Source organism: Diabrotica undecimpunctata, chromosome 1, assembly GCF_040954645.1.
Source record: "Diabrotica undecimpunctata isolate CICGRU chromosome 1, icDiaUnde3, whole genome shotgun sequence".
Classification (NCBI taxonomy): domain Eukaryota; kingdom Metazoa; phylum Arthropoda; class Insecta; order Coleoptera; family Chrysomelidae; genus Diabrotica; species Diabrotica undecimpunctata.
In genome coordinates this window covers 60,799,693-60,824,936 of record NC_092803.1, presented here as the reverse complement: position 1 = coordinate 60,824,936, position 25,244 = coordinate 60,799,693, and the positions used below count along the sequence as shown (strand labels likewise).

The 25,244-nt window shown below is 32.2% G+C and overlaps 1 protein-coding gene across 11 annotated transcripts in view; it reads right to left on the bottom strand.

Moving 5' to 3' along the window:
- Obsc (Obscurin) overlaps positions 1–25,244 on the bottom strand; it is a 350,811-nt gene that overhangs the window by 141,778 nt on the left and 183,789 nt on the right. For 10 of the 11 annotated variants that reach the window (XM_072543243.1, XM_072543203.1, XM_072543216.1 and 7 more), the window contains 4 exons: positions 16,943–17,242; positions 13,316–13,466; positions 9,326–10,513; positions 3,129–4,187 (listed from right to left, as the gene is read on the bottom strand). In XM_072543243.1, the coding sequence (XP_072399344.1) occupies positions 3,129–4,187; positions 9,326–10,513; positions 13,316–13,466; positions 16,943–17,242 (2,698 nt within the window). The remainder of the gene's footprint in view (positions 1–3,128; positions 4,188–9,325; positions 10,514–13,315; positions 13,467–16,942; positions 17,243–25,244) is intronic. The other variant, XM_072543271.1, reaches the window with a different exon arrangement.

Sequence of the window (25,244 nt, the reverse complement as noted above, 5' to 3'; positions counted from 1 at the left end):
ATACCTATTGTGAACCGTTTTTGAGTTATAATGGTTTTTATAGGAAAATTACACTTTTATACCATGTATATAAAGTTTAATATCCTATAATGTAATTTGAGTAAAAGTTTAAATTCCTTATCAACTTATTAACCAAATATAGCATTATCGTTTACAGTGTAAAGTTGCCTTTTTCATTATACAGGGTGCTGACAAAATTGGCATAAAACCTGTGTCATAAATTTTCGCCTAATTACTTTTTTTAAAATGGGACACCCTGTATTTGATTCATTGTTTTAAAAACATTGTTTTTCACTATCGATCTGTATTAGTGTTCCCTATACATATTTTTTGCAGTTTTCAAATAAATTACCTTTATACATTTTTGTCACAGACAATTTTTTTTTCGTAGACTATGTTGTGTTAATTTACAACTTTCATATTGTAAGTTATAAAATTCAACAATTAAAAATATGATATCAAAGAAAAAAGGCACTAGATTATTAATGTAATAAATGTACAAAATGTTACCTACCCATCAACATCCAATCATTCATGAACTCTTTTAATCAGATTTTCATTAGTAGCTATTGATATTGATTCTTTATCTATTTCGTTAAGAACTTAAAGGACTTTATTTATCATAGTTTCCTCAGTAGTAACAGGTTCAAGAATACCTTATTTTTAATAATCTTCAAATATAGTAATCGAACGGTGACAACGGTATCTTGGTGGTCAGAGAAACTGATCTTTATTAGCTATACGTCTATCGTAAAATATTTCATCAAGCAATGTGCCGACTGCTCGAATATTGTAAACCGGTGCTCCATCTTGTTGAAACCAAGCCTCGTTAGCCTTATTATTATGTAAAGCGTGCAGTGCTGGTACAATTAACTGTAAAATGTTGCAGTAATGTTCTCCGTTTCAATTTTCGTCATGAATTATGAGAGCGACTATCTGAATATTCACGGCACAAAAACATTGAACGAAAATAATGCTTGAAATTTACTATGTCACGTGAGCTAAGACTTTTCGTCAGTTCACAAGTAACTGTTATTGCTGTTAAACATACTATTTTTTGTACACTTCGATTCATCACATCAAATAATTTTTTTTGTAAATTCTTGATCTTGGCATTTCATTAAAACCCATTCACAAAATTCTATAAGTCCCACATAATCTCCAGGATGTAAATGTTGAGATAATGTATACCAATAAAGAGTCCAGTGATGCTTTTTAAAATTCTGTTAATTGTTCGAGTCGATACCTGTAACAACTGCTCACACTACCGTAAGGATAAATTTGAATTGGCTGCAAAATATCCCAGGATATCTATTTGTAAGTCTTTATTATCGACGTGGGTCCTTTTACTTATAATCTGAAAACAGTTGTTCAACAAACGTTTTTTTACAGTTTTATGATATGATCGAGGCTTCTCAGGATATTTCCCAGCAAAAACACGGCAACTTCTGGATACTATTCTATTACACATACCGTAAATTATAATTAAATTTAAAAAATCATCATTTGTATATCCTAATGATTCATTATTACTGTGTCAAGAAAATTAGGCAAATTATTATTATAACTGTCACGTAATGGCATACATCAAGGTTACTATTAAACATTAACAATAACTGATATTTTATATTAGGATGCCAGTTTTATGCCAATTTTGACAGCAACCTGTAGAATAAAATAGACAACTTTACACTGTAAACGATAATGGTATATCTGGTTAATAAGTTCCTAAGGCATTTAAACATTTATTCAAATTATATTGGAGGATATTGAACTTTAGATACATGATAAAGTGTAATTTTCATATAAAAACCATTATAACTCAAAAACGGTTCACAGTAGATATAGGAAAGTATTAACATGAAATGTTCAGAATAACGTGAATATTTCTAAAATAAAAAATATACCCCTTTAAAAAACGAAGTTATAATTATATAAAAATATAATAGATGAAAATATTTTCATTAAATAGGTAACTCTTTCAAACCCCTTCACCTAATTGGCCGTTTATCTACCGCACCCTTATATATGTGTATATACATGTATACACACACACACACACACATATATATATATATATATATATATATATATATATATATATATATATATATAAAATAGTGTTGATCACAGCTGTTAAAATTAGAAGACAAACTTTGAGATTCTTTGGGAAAAACAGCTGAAAGAATAGGCTAAGTGTACTCTTTATTCCTTTATTTTTCCAATATTTCGTCGATAGTCATCGAGATCATCAGGGATAAGCTACAAATAGTTTTACATGAAAAATTGACAGTGTATTTAAGAAAGTTGATGTTACTTACAATTTACTGAAACATCATATAAGCCGAATGACAACAAATAAAGTAGTAAAGACGGCAAGAGACGGTTCCCCAATAGGAAGACGATCAGTAGGAAGACCACGAAAACGATGGAACGACAAATTACTGGAGACACATTGAAAAACAGGCAGAGTCATGTCTATGAAAAGAAGAAGAAGAAGAAGAACAGATTAAATTTATCTTTGGTTGTACGGAAAATATGGTTCCAATCCCAATAACTTGAAAACTTCTAAACTATTTGGTTTTATAAAATTACTATTCCAATCCCGTTTATCAACGACCAAAAAGTTTTTTTTACTATCTTACAAAATATCACATATATTATAATATAAAGTCTCTGAACATTTCGACTTCTAAATCTTTGTCAATCAATTTAACATTTTAAAAAAATTAAGAGTAGTCAAAAAGCATAAATTTTATCTAACTTCGTTATTTATTTAATAAGGATAAATAATTTGACAGCACAATGAACATGGGCAGTGATCAGTGTACCTGTGTGTCATTTTAGTGTATATTTGCATATAATTTTGTATGCCAGGCACTATATACGTACAATAACATATGAAACATTTTTTCAAACGAATAAAAAAAAAAAGAAAAAAAAAAACGCAGAAACAACGTTACAGAATGAAAATCGTAGGGAATAGAAGTTATACTATTCACTTTCTAGGTTCCTTATAAGAGACAAGTAACACAAAAATAGAAAGTATATTGCACACGATAAAAATGAATAAAAACCTATTTCATAAGTGTCTTATCCGCTATGTACTTGAAGAAAACATAACTTACCCCCTTCATGGTCTGAATATCTAGATTTTCTTTCATGTGATTCTGATCTTCGGCTTTTATTTTGCTCATCTACCTGTGAATCTTTTCGCAAGTACTTTCTGGCGTATTTCTCGTATGGATCTTCCTCATCGTCCTTTTTAGGTTCTCTAGATGAAGTTCTTGAATATTTTCTTGTGTATTTGTTCTCGTCCTCATCCTTTTTATCAGTTATTGATTCGGTTCTAGAATATTTTCTGGTGTATTTGGCATATTTATCTTCTTCCTCATCTTCGTTTAGTTTCTTGTTTATAGCGTATTTTGAGTATTTAGATAGCAGTTCGTCCGTGTCGCTTTTTTCTTCCTCTATCGACACAGATCTAATTGAATATTTAGAACCAAGATCAGCGCCTAGACTCCTCTTGGAGCTGTAATTGTAGGTATCATTGGTTTCAGTTGGTTCGATGCCAGTACCTTCGACTGAAGTTTTTATAGATCTTCTTACAGTATAGCTGTCACCATCCCCTATACCTTCCGTTCTAGACTTAATACTTCTTCTAGAGAAAGTATAAGAATCATCATCTCCTAATCCTTCTGTTCTTGTGAGAGACCTCGAAGACTTTTTAGAGTACGAACTATAGGCCTCACCATCGTCTCCGTCTTTAGTTACTTTCCTGGAATAACTGTAGTTACCCCCGTCGTCATCATCTATTGAATATCTGCTTTTTCTTGTATAGCTGTAGTCATTGTCGTTATCTCCGAGCGCTTTTCTGGAACTATAACTTGATGTTAGTTCACTTTCTCCACGTGTTTTGCGAGAACTATAGCTCGATGTTACATCGTCGTCACCACCAAGTGCTTTTCTCGAGCTGTAGCTTGAAGTTAAAGCCGAAGAGTCACCAAGATCCGTACTATATTTGTTTGCATATTTGGAAGAAAGGCTCTCGTATTTACTGCTTCCACCGGTGAGGCTAGAGTCTGTACCATATTTGCTCGAACTAATCTCCGAGCTATATCTTGAGCTAGACAAACCGCCTTCTGTAGAACCCGCTCTTCGGGAGTATGAAGATTCATAACCCCCTTCTGCGAATGAAGATAGTTTTGAGTGTATGGTTTCTTTTAACACACTAACACTAGCTGAAGCTTACTGCCAATTTAGAAAGCGCCGGAAATACTTTTATTTTTGATAAGTAGTGTAAAATGTATTGTGTAGAAAATTATGTACAAGCACATTGAAAGTTAGTAGCTAAGCAGCAACGTTAACGATATAAACATGAAATACTAAAAATATAACGCTTGTAGCAGTCAACTCGTCCATTTTTTTACCACGAAGGTTACTTCTACATTAATTCATTAAAGCTCGTTTTTAATTGAATTTGAATTATTTTATTGCAATAAGAGTCAGACTTTTTCTCACTAAAAATTATTTTTTACGAATACATTTTAAAACGTAAGCTAAAATTATCTACAAAAAAGTAAAAAAAAAGCGATATATGTACAGTAGTTTTTAAGATATTCGGTTGACTTCAATATTTGCCGATCATAAACGAACCTTAAGCCGGGATCTGACAGAACGTAAAGTGGCGTTATTTATCGGCGAAGATAAATAGAGTATATATAATAGAAAAAAACTAAATCTAAAGATGGGAACCAACGTAACGTGGAATACAGTTTTTACCCTCAATATTTGTGGCTTACGATCACTGAAATAGGGCAAAACTGTTTAACAATACGGTTTAAAGGAACCCACTTACCACTTACCCCACCAAATCCTCCAATAGGACTAAGGTTAGGTACAGTCAGTATTGTGGTTATTTTACTATGGAATTGTCTAACGAAGTTGTGTTATAATTTTTATCATTGTATAACTTGCCGAACTTTTTAAAATTTGTTCTGGCAGCACTGGTAAACAAAATTAAAGTTAACCCTCGATTTAGGGACACACTCCATTGGGACAGTTATCAAAAAGTAAATATTTATTAATTTTACAATACCGTGGGGCGTCAACCGTGTTCTCCTTTCTTTCCACTAACATCTATTTTATATTTCTCTTTGCCGACGTGAATCAGTGAACGTTCTGTGAGATTCTAGCTTTATATATCCATTGTGTAAACAGGTTCGAGCGATATGCAAGAAAGAAATACAGTGTTGGTATTAACACGTTTTAATGCGCCCTTTTTTCTTGAATATTATGTTTACAATATTTTTGCAACAGCGATCCATAGTTTATATTGCTTGTTTTTTTTATAGACAATTTTATTTAAACCATAGAATCCGCATCAACCACGCAGGGTTATTAGTGTTGTAAAAGCTGTTTTTTTATAGCATTATTGATAATACATATCATTCGTCGCATTGTAGTTTATAATTTTCAATTTTGTTTTATGTTGGTTTGGAGCTTTACTTAGTTGGCGACTGTTTGCTTTATCCATTAATATCACGCAATCCTGAGAAATATTGGGCATAATATTATTTTGAATGCATTCTTCAAAAAGTTCTGCTGCTATATTTTGTTTGTTGTATCTATGGCAGTCAACGAAGAAGTCTTTAATATAATTTGCAGGAAGCTAGAGGGCATTTGGAACCCAACCATTTTCTGACCCAGCTGTAAGATTCACTTCTTTTCAAACAATTGCGTACTATTCCTTGCGAATTCACCACCAGATTAATAAAAAATATGCTTAGTGACAGAATATTAATTTCAAATAATTATGGAATTAGAAATTAGCACCCTAGAAAACTTAAAAATGGTTTGGTAAGGCTCAGTACTCGCATCTCTTCTGTTTAGAATTTATATCGCTGACATGCCGACAACAGTATCAACAAAGTTTGACTATGTCGATGACCGGGCTTTATTAATACAAACAAAATCCCGCTGCATATCAGAAATTCTGATGGAAGACGAAGAATTTATGGGAAGTTACTTTCAAAAATGAAGATTGACCAATTGCCTCTAAAACTGAAATAACCTCTTTCCACATAAACAACAATTTGCCTTCGAGAACACTTAACGTTTACTTTGATAATACACGACTCAACCATAGTAAATACTAAAACAGCTAAGCGTAACTAGGAAAGAATATTAAGCTTTAGAGAACACTTAAGTACAGTTGCCGAGAAGCTAAAAACCTGACATAAGATCTGCGGCAAAACATGGGAAGTATTTTCATCTACACTCAGGTCTTCAGGATTAGCTCTTGTTTATTCGGTAGCGGTATATTGCACACTAATATGGATCAACAGTGCTCACGTTAAAAGGATTGATGCCCAGCCATGAGAATTATCGCTAAAGTAATGAAATCCACATAAAACTAAATACCAGTACTGAGCGACATTCCATCACCACACCTTCGCCGGCTCAACCTTCTAATCAACGAATATATAAAGATCCTTAACAACACGGCGCTGCCGATACATAAATATTTAGAAGATGCAGCCAGAAGTAGACTCTGCTCCAGAAAATTTCCCATGGAAATCGCAGAATCTCCCGCAGTCATAGGGTTTTACAGTTAACCGCATCAGATTTCAACATGTTGATAAGCTACCATCCCCGTCATACAGCTGTGGCGAAGTCGAACCCATCAAGCACGTAACAGAAAAGAGCCACTAGCGGGCCTACGAGGACAGTCTCCCAGACAGGGGAAATACAATTGGGGGATAAGCAATCTCGATGTTTACCTATAAATTGAATTTGATTAGGATTTTTTATATAGAGTCAATTTTAATTTAACTTGTTTTTTTGTAATCTTATAAATGTGTCGAAATGCTATAAGCTAAATAAAAAAAAAATAATAATAATAAATCGTATTTGTCAATATATTTGGAGGGACCGAAATCTTTTCGTTTGTTTCTTGATTCGATGGATTTTATTGTAATTCTTTTCACGTCATTCAGATGTATTTTAGTGAAATCGAATAACCATTCATAACGACAGTTATTTGGAGTTCACTGCTACATTAGAATAAGCAACATCATTATTCTTTTACAGACGCCACATAATTATATTTGTAAAAAACCTAATTCATAATATTACGTAACACTTCCCGTGATATAACAAAGACTAATTTTACAAGAAAATCGAATTTAAATACATAATCTTTACACAATTTTTACACAATAATTCTTTGAATGCATGTAGTGTAATCTCTTTAAACCCCCACTAATAGATTTAAACAATAAGCGCATACTACTTGTCAAATTATACATAGAGATATGTTTTAATGACATCTAAAATCATAGTGAAATTGATAACTCCTATAAATCATACGGACAAACTTCATTTTGCTAAGAATGTCAATTTTAGGATCTCTTTGAATGTCAGTTGCGTGCACGAAATCGACTTAAAATAAAATTTGTATCAACTCGACGCCAAAAATTTAATATCCTTTGATCAAAGGGTGGTCCTATTGAGAAAAATCAAAATAAATTTGAAAGATGAAGAGAGCAGCTTCCGTAAGCAATTTTTGTATTTTGCTGCAAATGATGTCAGATTTTATAAAGGCATTAAATAAACAAACGTTGCTAATTTTTGCCATTTTTTATGCATCTCATGAGATCAATAAAGTTTGTTACTTTCATGGACCGGTCATTATGGAATTTTCATTGATAGAGCCTAGTTTTTAAAACCTATAGCACGAAATTAATTTCGGTTTTCAGTTTTGGCAACAAATGTGAGGCATTTAAAATATGACTAAAAAATACTGAACTTAATTTTTCATATTACAAACAATCTAAAATGTTTAAAACTGTTTTTTTTTTCGAAAACACAAGCCAGATTTTTAAAACTGCATAACTTCATACAATACCGTCATGCACGTGGTGGAGGCATTTGCCGTGATGTGCGATCGTTTGTAATGTGAGAGTTTCAAATCTGTGTTATTTAGGCATAGGTCTTTTTAAACGCCTCAAAATTCTACAAATTGTTGCAAAAACTCAAAATCGAAATTTTATGTTATATAAAATATATAAAATATAAAGATTAGGCTCTAATAATGGAAATTCCAGTACGCCTGCATAATGGAAGTGATAAATTTCATTGATTTCAAGAGAATTATAAAAAATGGCAAAAATCGCGCAACGTTTATTTATTGAACAGATTTATAGAAACTTTTCACAAAAAACAGATTTATAGAAAAAAGATATTGAATTTTTACCGTCGAGTTGATACAAAATTTATTTAACATCGCCAGTCGCTTCAAGCGTTGTTTCTGAGTTTCTTGGATTTTTGGAAAATCGATTTTTTTCATTTTCTCCTCATCTAAGGGGGGTTTTAGAGGTAGCAGTGGTAAATTTTTTTAGGTCCCATAATTGACATTAACAGCAAAATTTAGCTCGTTCAAATAATTTTTAGAGGTCAAATCTCTGATGACTGCACTAACGAAGAGGAACGTATTTAAATTTTTATATATGAAATCGGACATTCACAACTAATCTTAAAAAAAATCAGGATGTTTATGACCTTCAATTGTTGAAGTCAACTAAAAATTTTGTCAGCTTTTTATCAGCTTTATTTTAGGTTAATATTCATACAAACTAAAATTAATCCAATAAATAATTAAAAAGTTAATACTAAATAATTAATCTGATTATTTCTAAAGATTTTAAAATGAATTTACGTGAAAATGGTAGTACAGCCAATTTCAAATCGACTGGCAGAAATAGTTAAAGCTCAGGTGATTGAAAAATGTGGAGGAGGTTTTGAATAAGAAAATTAATGAAAGCTATTAAGATCTACTATAATCAGAATCAGAACTATAATCAAAATAAAATTAAGATTGATTATTATATCAAAATGAAATTGGATGTAAATGATCAAGAGAATTAGAGTGTTAATTAATTATAATAAAGAATACAAACAACAGTAACAAAGATTTGTTGTCTGAGCATACTATGTAATTAATATTTATAATAAGAGTTAACTAAGATAACGTAACCTAGTGCACGTACTCTCTAAAGATTTAATCTTATCTTAGAGAGGAAATAAATAAAAATTAGTTAAAAGAGTACAACAAAATGTACTTAACCAGAAGCTAAACAATATTTAAATTTTATTCGATCAAATAATACAGGAATAGTTATTATAGCTCCTAGATCTTCAGTGGGAAAGTATCTACAAAGGGAATAAACATAAGCTCATGCTTATTTTACATATGAACAAAGTGGTTAGATAAAGCAGCTCATACAATTAATAAACCGATGTTATAAATTGATACATAACTAACCTGATCTCGTGGACGAAGTATATTTTCTACTCATTTCGTCCCCTACTTCAACATTTACTTCGATTCCTACTTTAAAATCAGTTAAAATAATATCACTTACTCCAGTCTTTTCAACACTGTATAGTTTATCGATAGCACTACCAGGAACTTTCTCTGGAGGTGGTTTGATAATGTAGGGAATGACCTCTTCTAAAACTCTGGGTTTGTTGATTTCGATTAGAGGTTCAACTGCTTGAAGTCGCCGAATATGGTGTTGATCTTCACTTGGATTTGATTCTGGTGTTGAAATTTGTTTGAGTGTTTCACTATCAGATCTTTGGATGTCAGTGGTGGTGGTGGTAGTTTCAACTGGTGCTACGAATGCAGGAACTACGGTATCTTCTGATGATATAGAAGAAGATTTTCTTTCTTCTAAAGAAGTTTTTGTTTTGGAGGTTTCACTTTTCTGTGACGCCTTAGTTTTAGTGGTTACTAATGATTCCTGTAGTCGGGACTCGGACGATTGTGTGGAAGTTAGTTCACTCTTTGACTGACTGAATTCGGATATTGACTGTTTGACCTCTGTTGAGGACTGTTTGAGACTTGTTGAAGACTGTCCAACTTTGGATTGTTTTAATTTTAGTTCCTCAATAAGTTTGTCTTGAGTTTTGGATTTGCTAGGTAATTTGGAGGTAACCTTTTCTTGAACTAATTCTTTTTTGTCGTCTTCTTTAGACTTTTCAACAACTACTGTTGCAGTTTTTTGTTCTAAAAGTTGTTCTGTTTTGGTTTTTTGTAAAGTTGATAAGACTTTTGGTTCAGGTGTTTTTGTTTCTTCAACAGGTTTAGACGTTAGCTTTTGTATGCCTTCAATAGTTTTTGGTTCTTCTTTTTTAACATCAACTGTACTTTTTTCTTTGACTGATTTTGGTACAGGGATTGAAGAACTGTTCTTTTTATTGGGCTGATCTAATTCCTTTGAAAGTTTACGACGTAATATACTTTCTTCTAGTTTTGTTTTAGTTGAACTCTGTTTTACCTCACTTTCCTTTGATACTTCTAAAGCAGGCGGTTCTGGTTTAAGTTTCTTGGGTTTTGGTAGTTCAGATTCTTTTTGGAATAGTTTTTCTGTAGGATTTCTTTTAGTTTCGTCAGATTTTTCTACCGGTGGGGATTTTAGATCGTCGCTGCTGGTTTCTTCACTATCACCTGAAAGTATTAAAACTTAAATATAACATAAAATTAGTGACTTTGATGTATATTTAAATGTATTGAAATGTATATGAAAAGGAAAGTGACAACTAATTGATTGTATATATTTATCATTAAAATACTATTATGTTATTTTTGTGTTATGTATCGTATGTGTTTTATTTTTTATGAATTAGCGTAAATTTCTTAGAGGACACAATTTTATTTTTTTATGTGTTGGGAAAGTAAGAATAAGTTTAAGTTTGTGTGGTCGCCCTAGTGCCCCGGCAGCCATCTTGGAAAAAGGTGGAAAGTGTTTTCGCGTAAACTAAAAAATCCACAAAACATTTTGTTAGACATTATTTGTAGAAAATTAAATTGCCTACAACTTTATTTGTATTAGTTTTAATCGTAAAATGAAAAATAAAAAAATTTTGGAACACATTTTCTTTTGGGCTTTATAACTTTTTATTTTATAAAAAAATGACTAAAAGCAATAGCAAAGAGGTTTTTTCATAGAATAATTTTGACTAAAAATTTGTTTAATTTCATTAATTTTTCTGGACACAGCGCTCTGAAGTTGACAAGGTATTGAATACTCGACATCTTAGAATAAGGGGTTCAAAGTGATTTCACGTTGTATCTCGTGAACTAATAACCCTTTAATAATTTTATTAGACATAATTCGTAGCAAATAACATTATCTACAAATTTATTCCTATTACTTTTTATGGTAAAATGGAAAATAAAAAAATAATTAATAAAAATAAATAACTAAAAATTTTTGAACAAATTTTCTTTTCCGCCTTAACTTTTTTTCTACTTCACTTTACACCAAACTCTCTACGTCACACTCTACGTCACTTTACAATAAAATTATGCCACAGAAATATTATAGAGAGTCACTATTTATTTGTACAATTTCATTAATTTTTCTGGGTTTTATAGTGCTCCGAAATTGACCGGGATCTTCATTACTCGTAAGGATACGATAAAAACGAATAAATAGACTTAGTTTTATATTATATATTATTTGTTCATACCATTTTAAATTAATTTATTATTTTCTTAACATTCCTATGTAATTATTAATTTATTATCTAGTCGATGATTTCTCCCAAAACACAAAACTTACCCCACCTCGTATGCTTGTGTTGCCCAAAAAAGCCCCAAATGGATAGAGATAAAGTTAAATAAGACCACAAGATAAATTACTTGGTAATAAAAAGAACAAAACAAAGGTAATAGACCTTCTCAAAACTGCTCTATAAGAAGTGGGTTTCAGTGTCGACCAGACTAAATCTGTTGCAGTCATCATCCGTTCTACGTTTGCTGCATTCCAAGCCTATGATTCTGTGACTGTCGTAGCAGAAGACATTGACGATATTGTCTTGCTCACGACATTAGGAAGAGAGCAGTCCAATGTTGTGTGTCCGAAGTGTCAAATTTTTTTAAACCTTGCAAATAATTTGATGTTATTCCGTGCTTTTTCAGGATGGGATACAGCATTAGTAGCTTACATGATCGGCAAACATAAAGTCATCAAAATATTACAGCAACATCCTGAGTTAGCTAACGGAACAGCATTATTTCTCACTGAGAAAGCCGAACCATCTTTGCCCACTGTCGTTGGCGATCATTTTTTTTGGTCTCTTTATATTGTGGAAATAAAGATGATTCTCTAACAGCATGAAATATAAACGATTCGCCAATTCAGTGACCAAAATTACATTTAGCTTATCATCGTTCCGCCAAAACAAGATGCAGCTAGTTTCCACAATGTTAGAGTTAAAAAATTTGGATACCAATCACAAATTTCAAACGAACTCCTGAAATTAATGTTTTTGCAGATATAAGGGAAACTGTGAAAGTATGTGTGATTACCGACAAGTATGCTTTGCAGTGTACCTCAATTGTTCTAGTGAAACCTGCAGTGACATCATGGAAATATTAAAATTAACCAAAAAAGTCGAAGAATTCGAAGATGAATTACCCACAATGACGCCAATTCTAACATCCGATATTTCGCAAACATTCACTTTCCATACTGAATTAGATACTAAATCGTAGCCTGGACGACCATAAAAAAAATAAAAAAACAATAGTTAAAAAATAACTTATTAAATATATAATTATGCTCAATATTATCTCACCTGGAAATTGTCAGTGAATTAGGCCTAATGAGGATACTACTTAAAAAACGCGCCTCCAGACTATACCTGATAATATCTGGTGGTTTATTATAAACTAATAATACTATAGGAATGTTAACAAAATACTAAAGTATATGAATAAAACATATTTAATAAAAAACTAAGCCTAATGGTTAGTTTTTATCGTATTTTTATGAGTATTCAAGAACCTGGTCAACTTAGGAGTGCATCTTAAAGAAATTAATAAAATTTCTTGTGAAAATTATTCCTTTAAAACTCTCTATAATAATGTTTTAATGTCCCAAAAGAAAATGTGTTTAAGAATTTTTAGTTATTTTGTTTATAACTTTTTTATTTTAAATTTTACAATAAAAAGTAATAGAAATAAAGTTAGCTAAAGTATACAATTTAATTTCCTATAATGTATTATACAATTTTCTGTAGGGTATCTAATCTACGAGATATAGTGCGAAAACCCTTTGTCCCCCGACAAAACATTTTTCGAAGATGCAACTGGAGGACAAGGGTTGTGTAAGTTGATAAGCTTAAGCTTATCAACTTATAACCACCCTCACACATCAAAAAAATAAAATTACTGTAGCATATAAATAATAAAGCAGTATAAATCAATGATTTTGGTAATTATTTATGGAGGAACTGTCCTTACCGTGTTCCCTGGCAAATTCTCTAATTTCTTTCAACCAATATTCTTTGACGTCTCGATATACTTTTAATACAATAGCCTGTCCTCCAACGTTGTCGATTAGTTCAAATACGTGCTTGTCTTCTGGATGGTCTTTAACAGTGACTTTCGTTAACTGAAAATATTTAAACAATATTATATATATATATATATATATATATATATATATATATATATATATATATATATATATATAATATAAAATAAAGTTTTATTTTGAGGTTGCAGTCATTAATAGGGCAGGAAAGTAAAACTCTTTGTTCTTTAATCAAGCTTTCGCAAAATTTATTTGCTTCTTCAGGATATGCTAAAATATGGTATCAGTAAATACAACGAAATTAGAACTAAATAGCATTGTATAAAACTAGTAAAAAAACTTACAACATGAGGTTAATCCAATAAATTTTCAAATTTGCAAAACATTAAAACTTAACTTATTTTAAAAATTATACAGTTATGTAAGTACAATATTCCAATTTAATTTAATTTTGTAAAAATTCATTTTGACATTGATTATGTTGATGTTTGATTTATGTCAGAAATACACTCGTTTCTGTTTATTATATTTTTTGTTGTTGATAACTAGCTCTTGATTGTTATTATGGTTACGTACAAAGTGGCGCCAAATATGAATATTTAAATTTTTTGAAATTCTAATATTTATAGTTAGAAAATCTAATATTGGAAAATTATAGTATTAATTTTCGTAAGACAGAATGTAATTATAGATATTGCTTAGTTTATCAATATCAGTTTTTTTATTATTGATATATACATTGATATTTATTTATGCATACCATTTCTAAGAATTCTCTTTTATTTAATTGGTTTTCGCGTCTTAATATATTAGTTTCATTGAAATTAAATGAATGATTTTTATTAATTGCATGATCTATTAATGCACACGTATTTTTATTATTTCTAATTTTTACAAAATTAAATTAAATTGGAATATTGTACTTACATAACTGTATAATTTTTAAAATAAGTTAAGTTTTAATGTTTTGCAAATTTGAAAATTTCATGGATTAACCTCATGTTGTAAGTTTTTTTACTAGTTTTATACAATGCTATTTAGTTCTAATTTCGTTGTATTTACTGATACCATATTTTAGCATATCCTGAAGAAGCAAATAAATTTTGCGAAAGCTTGATTAAAGAACAAAGAGTTTTACTTTCCTGCCCTATTAATGACTGCAACCTCAAAATAAAACTTTATTTTACATAACGTGTCAGTCAATAATACCTAACTGCTTTATATATTTATATATATATATATATATATATCCAAGAAAATAACACTCCATTAATAAATGTATTAATTTATTTATTAATAAAGTTAAAATATGAAATCAAATATTATCCAGAAATGTGTTATTAAAGTACTTTCAAATAATTTTTTTACAAAATTCTGGCCAAATTTTTAGAAAAGAAAAAAAATTGCATCCTGGCATCTGTGATTCATGGGTAAAATAAAATTTGGAACGCTGTTTTGTTCTAGATCATTCCAAAGTTTAACAAGTTGCTCAAATTCTCCAAGTCGTTGGGCCAATTAGGTTGAGATCGTAATTTTTTCCCAAATATACCCCAGACATGTTCTATGGGATTAAGGTCGGGATTGTGTACTGTTCAGGTCATTCTTTCAATGCCAAATTTCAAGAGGTAATCTCGAACTAATGGAGCTGCATGCGGTCTAGCATAATCGTGTATTAACAAACAATTTTGGTCAATATAAGTTATACAGGGCACTACATGATCCCGAAGAATGTTCAATTAATAGCACTCAGCAATAAAAGATTTCCATTTCCATTTCCAATCAAGCCTTTTGTTCAACAATGATCTCTGGTTAACGTTGGATAAAGGGCAGCAATGCGAGGATACAAATTGTCTTCTAGAAGACATTTTAGAACTATTTCCATTTTTATTTAGATGAAACTTGTATTTTGAAGCTCATATTGAAACTGTGGGGTTATTGAAAATTAAAAAAGCAGAAAGTATTAACAAATGATCTGAAGCGGGAGCGTGACATGGTTTCTGACTTGTGAAAAAGTTTGTTTACTTTTTTTACTGTCAGCTAAGATTATTTATTTTGAATTTTTTGCTTTAAGATGTCGTATAAATTAGAAATAAGGAAAAATATCTACATGTTGGTTGGGCGGGTACCCAAAGCCGAAATCTGTAGAATATTTCAGAATCAAAATATTTTACGCAGAACCACTTATAGAACAATAGCGGAGTGGGAGCAGGGAATATTGTATATGAATCTCCCAAAAAGTGAAAGATCACGTATATTTACTGCACATAGGTCAGAGAAGAGCAAAAAAAGCAGGTTGCAATGTTAACGAACAAACTGAAAAAAGTACTCTGCAGTAGGGACATTTCAATTTCTATAAAGATAAGACTTCTGAGAAGCTACGTGTTCTCCGTATTATTTTATGGGTTGGAGGCTTGGACATTAAAGAAAGATGTTTCGGAAATATTAGGAGCCTTCGAGATATGGTCCTACAGAAGGATATTAAGAATAAGTTAAGTGGATAGTCACGAATGTCGAGGTGTTGAGAAGAATGGAAAAAGATAAAGAGGTTTTAAATACAATTAAAGTCAGAAAACTGCAATATCTGGGACATGTCATGAGAGGTGAGCATTATAACTTGCTGCAATTAATGATACAAGGAAGAATACAGCGTAGAAAAAGTCTCGGAAGACGCATCTCCTGGTTAAACAATTTGAGAGCTTGGTTTAACTGCACTTCTGCTGACCTCTTTAGAGAAGCGGTATCGAAAGTGCGAATTGCCATGATGGTTGCCAACCGTCTTAGAGGAAATGGCACATGAAGAAGAAGAATGTTAACGAGGAGACTGGCTCCTCAATACAGATCTAAGAGTACGATATAGTTGAAAGTGACGAGAAATGATCATAAATATCGAAAGATATGTAAGTGTCCCAAATACTCTGCAAGTGCAACTTCCTCATATATCAAGATGCTTTCGTCAACTAAGACTGGTTTACTTTGCCGATGAAAAAATCAATATATGATTTCTAAGTACGAATCTCATTTTAAGTAATTCTTAGATGAAGGAAAACGATGAATTTTATACGGACACGTAAAGGAACGCCCTGAAAATGTTAGATACAAACATAAAACGAAATTTGCAGATAAAATTCTTATCTGGTACGCAATTTCTAACATGGGTGTATCCCGACCATTTGTAGGAAGAGTGGGGGGTAAAGCTTTGAATAGTCAGAGTTATACTGATAACTGTCTTTTCAAATTGCTTCAGTTTATTTACGAACATCATGCTAATGATATCATAGTTTGGACAGACCTAGCGTCGTGCTATTACTCAAGAGATACCCAAAACTGGCTTCAATACACACACATATAACACTTTGATACCACATACCTTTCGTTCCCAAAAACGATAATACTTGAAACTTACTGCAGGCTCGCCTAATAGAGGATTTTTAGCCTGTACGGTCTACGAAGGTTTATCATGGAGGCAGGGAAGCCAAGATGAAGAACAATTAAGACAGGGAATTTATAAAAAACTGAGAGAAATTGATCTGAATTCCGACCAAGTTTATACTTACCCTAATACAATCTTTAAGCTGAAAAATAGATCTATCTTCGGATATTCTTCTGACCTTGCAAACCAATATACGTGCCTTGAATAGAAACAGATACCGTTCTTTGGATATGTCCTCAAATGTGATAGTAAATCTGTCGTGGGCTAGAAGTCTTCCCAATTTATGGACGCTGCCTTTGTACCCTTCGATACTAGAGATAAACTTATCGTCTTGTGCCCGATGGGGGACGCTTAGCATCAAATCAAGGGCCTTCTGAAGATCCACGTAGTTCTCGCCAAGGCACGTAGTGTATCTTACCAACTCCTATAAGAATCAAAAAAATCATCTTATTAATTATAAACATAATATATTTGATATTTCTATGAAACACATACAGTGACAGTAAAAATAAACCAGATTATTTTTTATTTATTTTATTCTCAAATTATTTTTACTTTTATTTTAATTATATTTTTTTAGTCATGCACAGTAATAATCAACAAGTTTATTTAATGCCAGTTATTCTACTTTAAAAACTTATTTTGCATTATCTATTCAGTATTTAAATTACTTGATTGGATTCTTTCAAACGTATGGTTTTGGACTTAAGATACGGTCTTATCAAGTATTTGATACAAGACCGTAATGGTCTTTTAATTAAAAATAACCTTTGTCTATTCTCTTTAATTGTTCTTCTACGGTTGTTATATTTATATCTACATTTTATTATTGTGTTGTATTTTGTTATATCACAACACTATTTTTAATTTATCTTTATTAATAAAAAACTAGCTGAGAATATCATATCAGTAAAAGCAGTTTCCACAAGAGTTATACTTGCAAAATTACAACTAAACACCCGTTACTCCATAAAGATCATTCAAGTCTATGCACCAACATCGAGTCACGCTGACGAAGAAATAGAACAGTTCTATGATGACTTGTACACAGCTGTTTCAGAAGACCAAGAACATTTTACGGTAATATGTGGCGACTTTAATGCCAAAATTGGAATAAGCACTGACCCAGCTGAAAATGCCCTCCTAAATTTTGGCACACCAGGTAGAAACGAAAGGGGCGAAATACTCTTAAATTTCCTATTAGAAAACAATCTATATTTAATGAATAGCTTCTTCTATAAGAAGATCCATAGAAGATCGACTTGGAAGAGCCCCGATGGTAAGACAAAAAATGAGATCGACTTCATTATCACTGAAAAAAAACATATAGTCAAAGATGTTACAGTCTTAAATCAATTTTCGGTTGCAAGCGATCATAGAATGGTCCGAGCAACTGTAGAAACCAATATTAAGCAAGAAAGACTGAAGATGATAAAAAGTAAAAAAATCAAACCTTGGATGCGCCCAACGAATGAACTTGACTTTGAAAAATATATCACCAGTAACTTACTCAGAAATACAACAAGAAAAGACGTAAATAACCTAAACAAAGAAATAGTAGATACATTAACACAAGATCAGGAAAAATTTGGCCCTAAACATGGAAAAGAACAAAAAATTAGTGAAGAAACGAAACAAAAAATGGAAGATCGTAGAATGCTGAGAAGTCAAGAAAATGTTGACTCACAAGATATAAACAGCATCAATAAAGAAATCTCTAAAGCCATCAGACGGGATATTAGAAAATACAACAACGAGAAAATTATAAAAACTATAGAAGACAACAAAAGCATGAAAGCATTGAGGAGAAAAATGGAAAATGGCAAAAAAGAAATCATCCAACTTAAAGACAAAAATGGAAATATAATCTCAGATAGACCAAGCATATTAAATATAGTGGAAAGTTTCTATGAAACATTATATAAAAGTCAAGTTATTCCAGAGCTCATCGAACAACCAATACAAAAGGTACATAATGTAGGATCGGAGGATATACCAGATATATCACGAGAGGAAATTCAACATGCCCTCAAAAATATGAAAAATAATAGAGCTCCGGGGGAAGATGGTGTAGTCATTGAGACAATTAAACTAGGAGGTCCACTTTTGATGTCTCGAATCCAAACACTTTTTAATCTATGTCTGCATAGTGAAAACATTCCAAGTAAATGGAAGAATTCGGTTACAATCCTCCTCCACAAAAAAGGGGATAAATCAGATCTCGAAAACTATAGGCCAATTAGTTTGCTTAACCACCTATACAAGCTCTTTACTCGAATACTGACAAACAGATTAGAAGCAAAGCTCGATTTCTATCAATCAGAAGAACAGGCAGGATTTCGAGCGGGACACGGAACAAACGACCATTTGCAATGCCTTAAAACTCTAGTTGAAAAGTCTATCGAATATAACAGGCCCCTTGCTCTTATCTTTGTCGACTTCCACAAAGCATTTGACACAGTCGAAACAGTTGCTATCTTAAAAGCACTATTAGAATGCAGAATAGATCACAGGTATGCAAATATTATTCGAAATATATACGAAAATGCGACAACAACCGTTAACCTCCATTGCATGACTGAGAAGATAAAAATTGGCAGAGGGGTGCGGCAGGGAGATACCTTGTCGCCAAAACTATTTATAACAGTTATGGAGTCCGCATTTAAACGGCTAGAGTGGGAATCAAAGGGTTTAGCATCGATGAAAAGATATTCAATCATCTCAGATATACCGATGATATTGTTCTCATAACAGACAACTTAGGAGAAGCCAGAGTTATGCTACAACAACTACAGCAAGTAACCCAGAAAGTCGGTTTAAAAATAAACTATGGAAAAACAAAAATGATGACTAATCTCGTCCCCAATGAGCTAATAGAAATCGAAAAATCGCCCATAGAACTTGTGGAAAATATGTGTATTTGGGTCACGAAATAAGGTTAACGCGAGATAACCAAATATGCGAGCTACTCAGAAGAATAAGTCTGGGTTGGGCTGCATTCGGAAAAATGAGAGACGTATTTAAAACAAATATACCGATCCATTTAAAAAGAAAAGCTTTTAACCAGTGCGTTCTACCAGTCCTCACATACGGAGCAGAAACTTTAACTCTCACAAAAACATCAGCCGAAAAATTGAGAAGGACACAACGAAAGATGGAGAGATCAATGCTTGGAATAAGCTTAAGAAATAGAATAAGAAACGAGGAAGTTCGTAGACGAACCGGAGTGGAAGACATTATCGAACATATTACAAGGCAAAAATGGAGATGGGCAGGACATGTTGCAAGAATGAACGACGACAGTTGGACAAAAAAATTGCTTGAGTGGAGACCACGGGCTGACAAGCGAAGCCGAGGAAGACCATCAACGCGATGGACCGACGACCTCAAAAGAATCGTGACCAATTGGATAGCAGAGGCGCAGAATAGAAGCAGATGGAAAAGTCTAGAGGAGGCCTATGTTCAACAATGGACAACTCAGGGCTGATTGATGATGATGATAATGATTTTTAATTTAAAAATACTGGTTGTGTCAAGAAGTGTAGAAAACACGTGGATAGTGATGAAGATGAAAACCAACCAGCTCGTGCAATTATTGAAGAATGGGAACAGCGTGAAACTGTCGTATGTAGTATAGCTAAAATCAATTTTCCTTGTAACAGCAACCAAATTTCAAGAGAGAAAGTCGTATTAGTGCTAGAATTGTACGAAATAATAAAAATAAAAAAAAAACAATTACCATTGCTACAAATTGCAAACACTGTGAGGACATGATGGAACGCACTAATCCTGACGAACATTTCATGAAAAAATCTTGTTTACATATGAGTCTTCATTCTCTTTAACTGGCCATCACAATCCATCTGTTACGGGTACTCTACAGAAAATGGGCACATATTTATGTTCCTTACAAAACACAATACCGTCAAAAAGTTATCGTGTGGGCTGGTATTTTAGATGACATCGAAATTGACTCTTTTTTCATTGTAGGCACTTTGTGTTGTCGTAAATAAGCTCTTCTGAAAAATCACATAATTCCAGCAGTTCTAGCCATTACCTAATAATATAGATAAAATTTGGATGCAGCAATACGGCTATTCATCTCACAACGTACAGAAGGTGTTAGATTTTTTAAAAATTACGTTTCCAGATAGAGGTATTAGTACAAAAGGTACCATAAAAATGCCACCTGTATCTTCTGATCTTGCACTTTTGGACTTTTTCGTATGGGGTTGTGTCAAGCAATAAATTTACTTATATGAGCATGAACGAACCGGAAACTTGGACGAATTACGTCAAAAAATAATTCAGACCTTTCAAAATATAACAGCCGAGATGTTGTTAAACACCCGAGAAGGCAATTATACAATAGATTGGGCTACAGCTTGGCTGAACGTGGTAGACTTGTTATTTGTTAGAATAAATTATTTAGAATAATTTAAGATTATGAACTTGCTTTTAAATCTTATAATCATATCATTGAAATATTTCTCCAGACCGTCTAAAAAAATAAACTTTCTTTCGCTTCTCTCGGACATACAAGTCTGTCTTCTTCTTTTAGTGCCGTCTCCACTAATGAAAATTGGCTATAACCATTGCATCCTCTGCGTTTCTTAACAGCGTCTGTGTGTTTACCCCGGTCCAGTGGCGAATGTTTTTCAGCCAGGATATTTGTCGTCTAACAGGACCCCTTTTTCCTTCGATTTCCTTTATAATCAGCTGCAACAACTCGTACTTATCATTTCTAAGTATGTGCCCCAAATATGCTTTCTTCTGCCTTTTAATGGTGTTCAAAAGTTCTCTGACTCTTTCCATTCTGTGCAACACCATTTCGTTCGTAATATAATCGGTCCATGTTATCTTCAAAAGTCTCCTAAAAAACCACATCTCAAAAGCTTCCAGTTTTCTCATTAAGTCAACATTAACAGTCCAGGCTTCGACACCATAAAGAAGAATAGAGTGGATATAACATTTTACCATCCGATATCGGATTTGCAGATTGAGTCTTTGGTTACTCAAACATTTCCTCATCTTCAAAAAGGCTGCTCTTGATTGCTCTATTCTTAAGCGAATTTCTGATTTCGTGTTTTATTTTCGATTTTTGATTTTATTTCAAGGATGGTACACTGTTTAAATCTGTTACAAAAACTGGATTTATTTTTATATTATTATATAACAATTAATCATTCATTGTTAAATGATTCAATAAAATTTTCCGTTCTGTTACAAACATTATAATTTATTATATTTAAAATCACTATTATTTAGTTTTTAGCTTTGTAATATTAAAACACTGCTTGTTATTATATTACTTTGATATATTTTGTTGGCATGCACATGAATTTTAATTTGGTACATTAAAATTTGATTACAAATGTATATGATGTAGTAGAATAATTACAAAAAGCATTAACATACAAAATAACGATGTAAGCTATTTGTAAAATAATTAAATATTTTAATTTGTGTTATTTTTGTAGCAGACAAAATTAAATTAGACACAACTTTTATGAGTCATTGAGAAAAAGATTTTCTTGTTTAATTTTATCTAACAAGAAAAAACAAGTAAAAGAAAAAAGGTGATAGAAATTGAGAAGTAAGTAAATACAGCTAATATGTTATGTAAATGACGCAGTTTTGAAGGAGGAAAAAGGAAACTTTTTTCAAAGAATGCTACCTTCAGATACGCGAGGAAATCAAGCACTAAAAGCCACTAAACCTACCAATTTGCAAACCGCATTCACTTTGGAAATGCATTTTTCTTATGCACAAAATGCAATTTTCATTTTACTACTATGAATTTTGTTCACAAACATTCCTTAGACTTTTCTGAAGCGAATGCAAAAATTTTCACAGCGATTCATCTTGCTGCGGAACATTATTATGTTTAGTATTTCGTTTCCTCGCCTAAGAGTTTACCAACAAAGTTAAGAATTTCAATATAAAATTATTGCCAAAAAAAAGTTTGACAATATCAAAAGTGCTAGTAAGATACAAACTCAAAATTAAAAAACAAATGCTAGAATAGCTGGTGAAATTTAAATATTTTGGAATCAATTTATTAAGTGGCAGAAATATCGAAAAAGATATAAGTGACACAATCAAGAAAAACAGCTAAGTACCGATTCAATGATACAGTATAAAGAAACAATCACCTAAAGCTAGAAATAAATCGGAGCATATACAAATCTGTAATGGGGTCCGTCATGATGTACAGTGCAAAATCTGTAAAGGAATAAAGTAAAAATCAAATAAATATAGATATCAAACAAATAAAGTAAGAATCCGTAAAGGAATAACATGAGATATATCAGCAAACAGAACAAGGAGCAATATTATTAAAAATCTCATCTGGAAAATGAAAAATGGAGGAGCAATGTTAGGAGGAGGACAAGTTACAGAACCTATAGAAATAGGCAGCGAAATAAGACAAAGGAAATTATTGAGCCATATGCTCTTCAATTTGATCATGGATGAAATCATCAAAACCGTTAACAAACGAAGAGGATACAGAATGGGAAACAAAGAAATAAAAATCCTCTGTTACGCAGACGACGATTGATAGCCCAAGATGAATATAGTCTGCAAAGACTGGTCCACTGGTCCAAAGACTGATTTAACATAAGAGCAAATTAATTTAACATGGCAAGAAAACTAAAACAATAGTTGTCAGCAAAGAACCAACCAGATATAAAATAGAAATTGATGGCATCAGTATTGAACAAGTAATGGAAATAAAATACCTGGGAATTACGCTGTCTAGCTATGGATAACTGGACAAAGAAGTGAGAGATCAAGTACAAAAAGCAAATAAACTGGCAGGATGCCTTCTTCTTCTTCTTATTACGATGCCTATCCGTTCTGGATGTAGGCGATCAGCATAGCTATCCTAACTTTACTTGTAGCTATTCGGAATAGTTCGATTGTAGACATATTGAACCACTTCCTTAGGTTTTGAAGTCAAGATATTCTTCTTCTCCCTAGTCCTCCCTCTCCTCTTTTTAAGGTTCAGGATGCCTTAATAACACTATATGGCGAAACAGACACATTAACACTGAGATGAAATCAAGAATTTATAAAGCCAGTGTAAGACCAATAATGACATATGCCCCAGAAACAAGGCCCGATACAGCCACAACGCAAAGGCTACTGGAAACGGCAGAGATGTGAGTACTGAGAAGAATTACAGGAAATCTGAGAGATCGAAAGAGAAGTAAAGATATTAAAATAAAATGTAACGTAGAGTGTATTAATGAATGAGCACAAAATATAAAAAAAAAGAATAGAATATCCACATAAACAGAATGGGAGAAACCCATTTCGTCAAAATAGCAAGAGATAAGTCACCAATCTGCAGAAGAAGTATCGGACGACCGCGCAGAAGATGGAGTGACAACCTTCCATAGAGGTATTAATCCGCCAATGAACAAGAAGACGATCTAGAAAATGGAACAATAATTCTCTCTCTCTCTCTCTCTAGTTCCATCCCACCTTGTGGAATATTGGGATGCGTTTCTTGGCTAAAAGTGTAAGCTTCCTGACTGGCTGGGTCAGCACATCTTCTTATTCTTTTCTATTTCTTGCTCACCCCAAGTTTTCAATTTCACCCCAATTTGTTTGTGTTCTCTCGTAGTTCTTTTGTTCTCTCGTTTAACTGTTGTCTGGTTTGTCTCTCTTTCTTTTCTCATCTAGTTGGTATTCAAGTGCTTATCTGATTATGTTGCTTTCATCTTTCCACCTTTTATGATATGGTCAATATATTTCCCTTATTTTCCTTGACTGTTCCTTGCTTTGCTTTGTTCTTTCCAATAGTTTTGTATTAGTTATTTTGTTGGGCCATTATATTTTTGAGGAACATTTAAACATTTGTTTACAAATTTTTGTAGTTTTTTAGTGTGGATTCGTCCTGTTTCCATGTTTCTGCTCCGTAAGACAGTATACCTTTGGCGCAACTATTAAAGATTTTAATTCTTGTTTTTTCTGATATTTCGTTTGTTTGCCAAATTTTATTTAGAGCGTTGAATGCATGTTGAGCCTTTATTATTCTCGTCTGTGTATCTCTTTTACACCCTCCGTTCCTTTCCATGACTAATACCAAATATCAAAGGATCAGTTATGAAACAATAATTAGTAAGTACAAAATAAAAAGGAAATAGAATAGAGGACGAAATAATCCGAATTCTTTTGAATTCCAATCAAAAGAATAAGCACAAGTTGACCTATAAATATATTCTTCTCCTTTGAATGCTGCCTCCATTAACAAAGGTTTTAAATTACCTTGGCCATGTTAATCTTTCTTCTCTTATTATAATTTTAAACTCATAACATGCACTAACTCATTTAACTAGCTTAAGATGTTTCGTGATCCAACAATTGAGTCTGCATGAGTACTGAGTCATCTATGTAGCAAATGTTTAATAATTCAA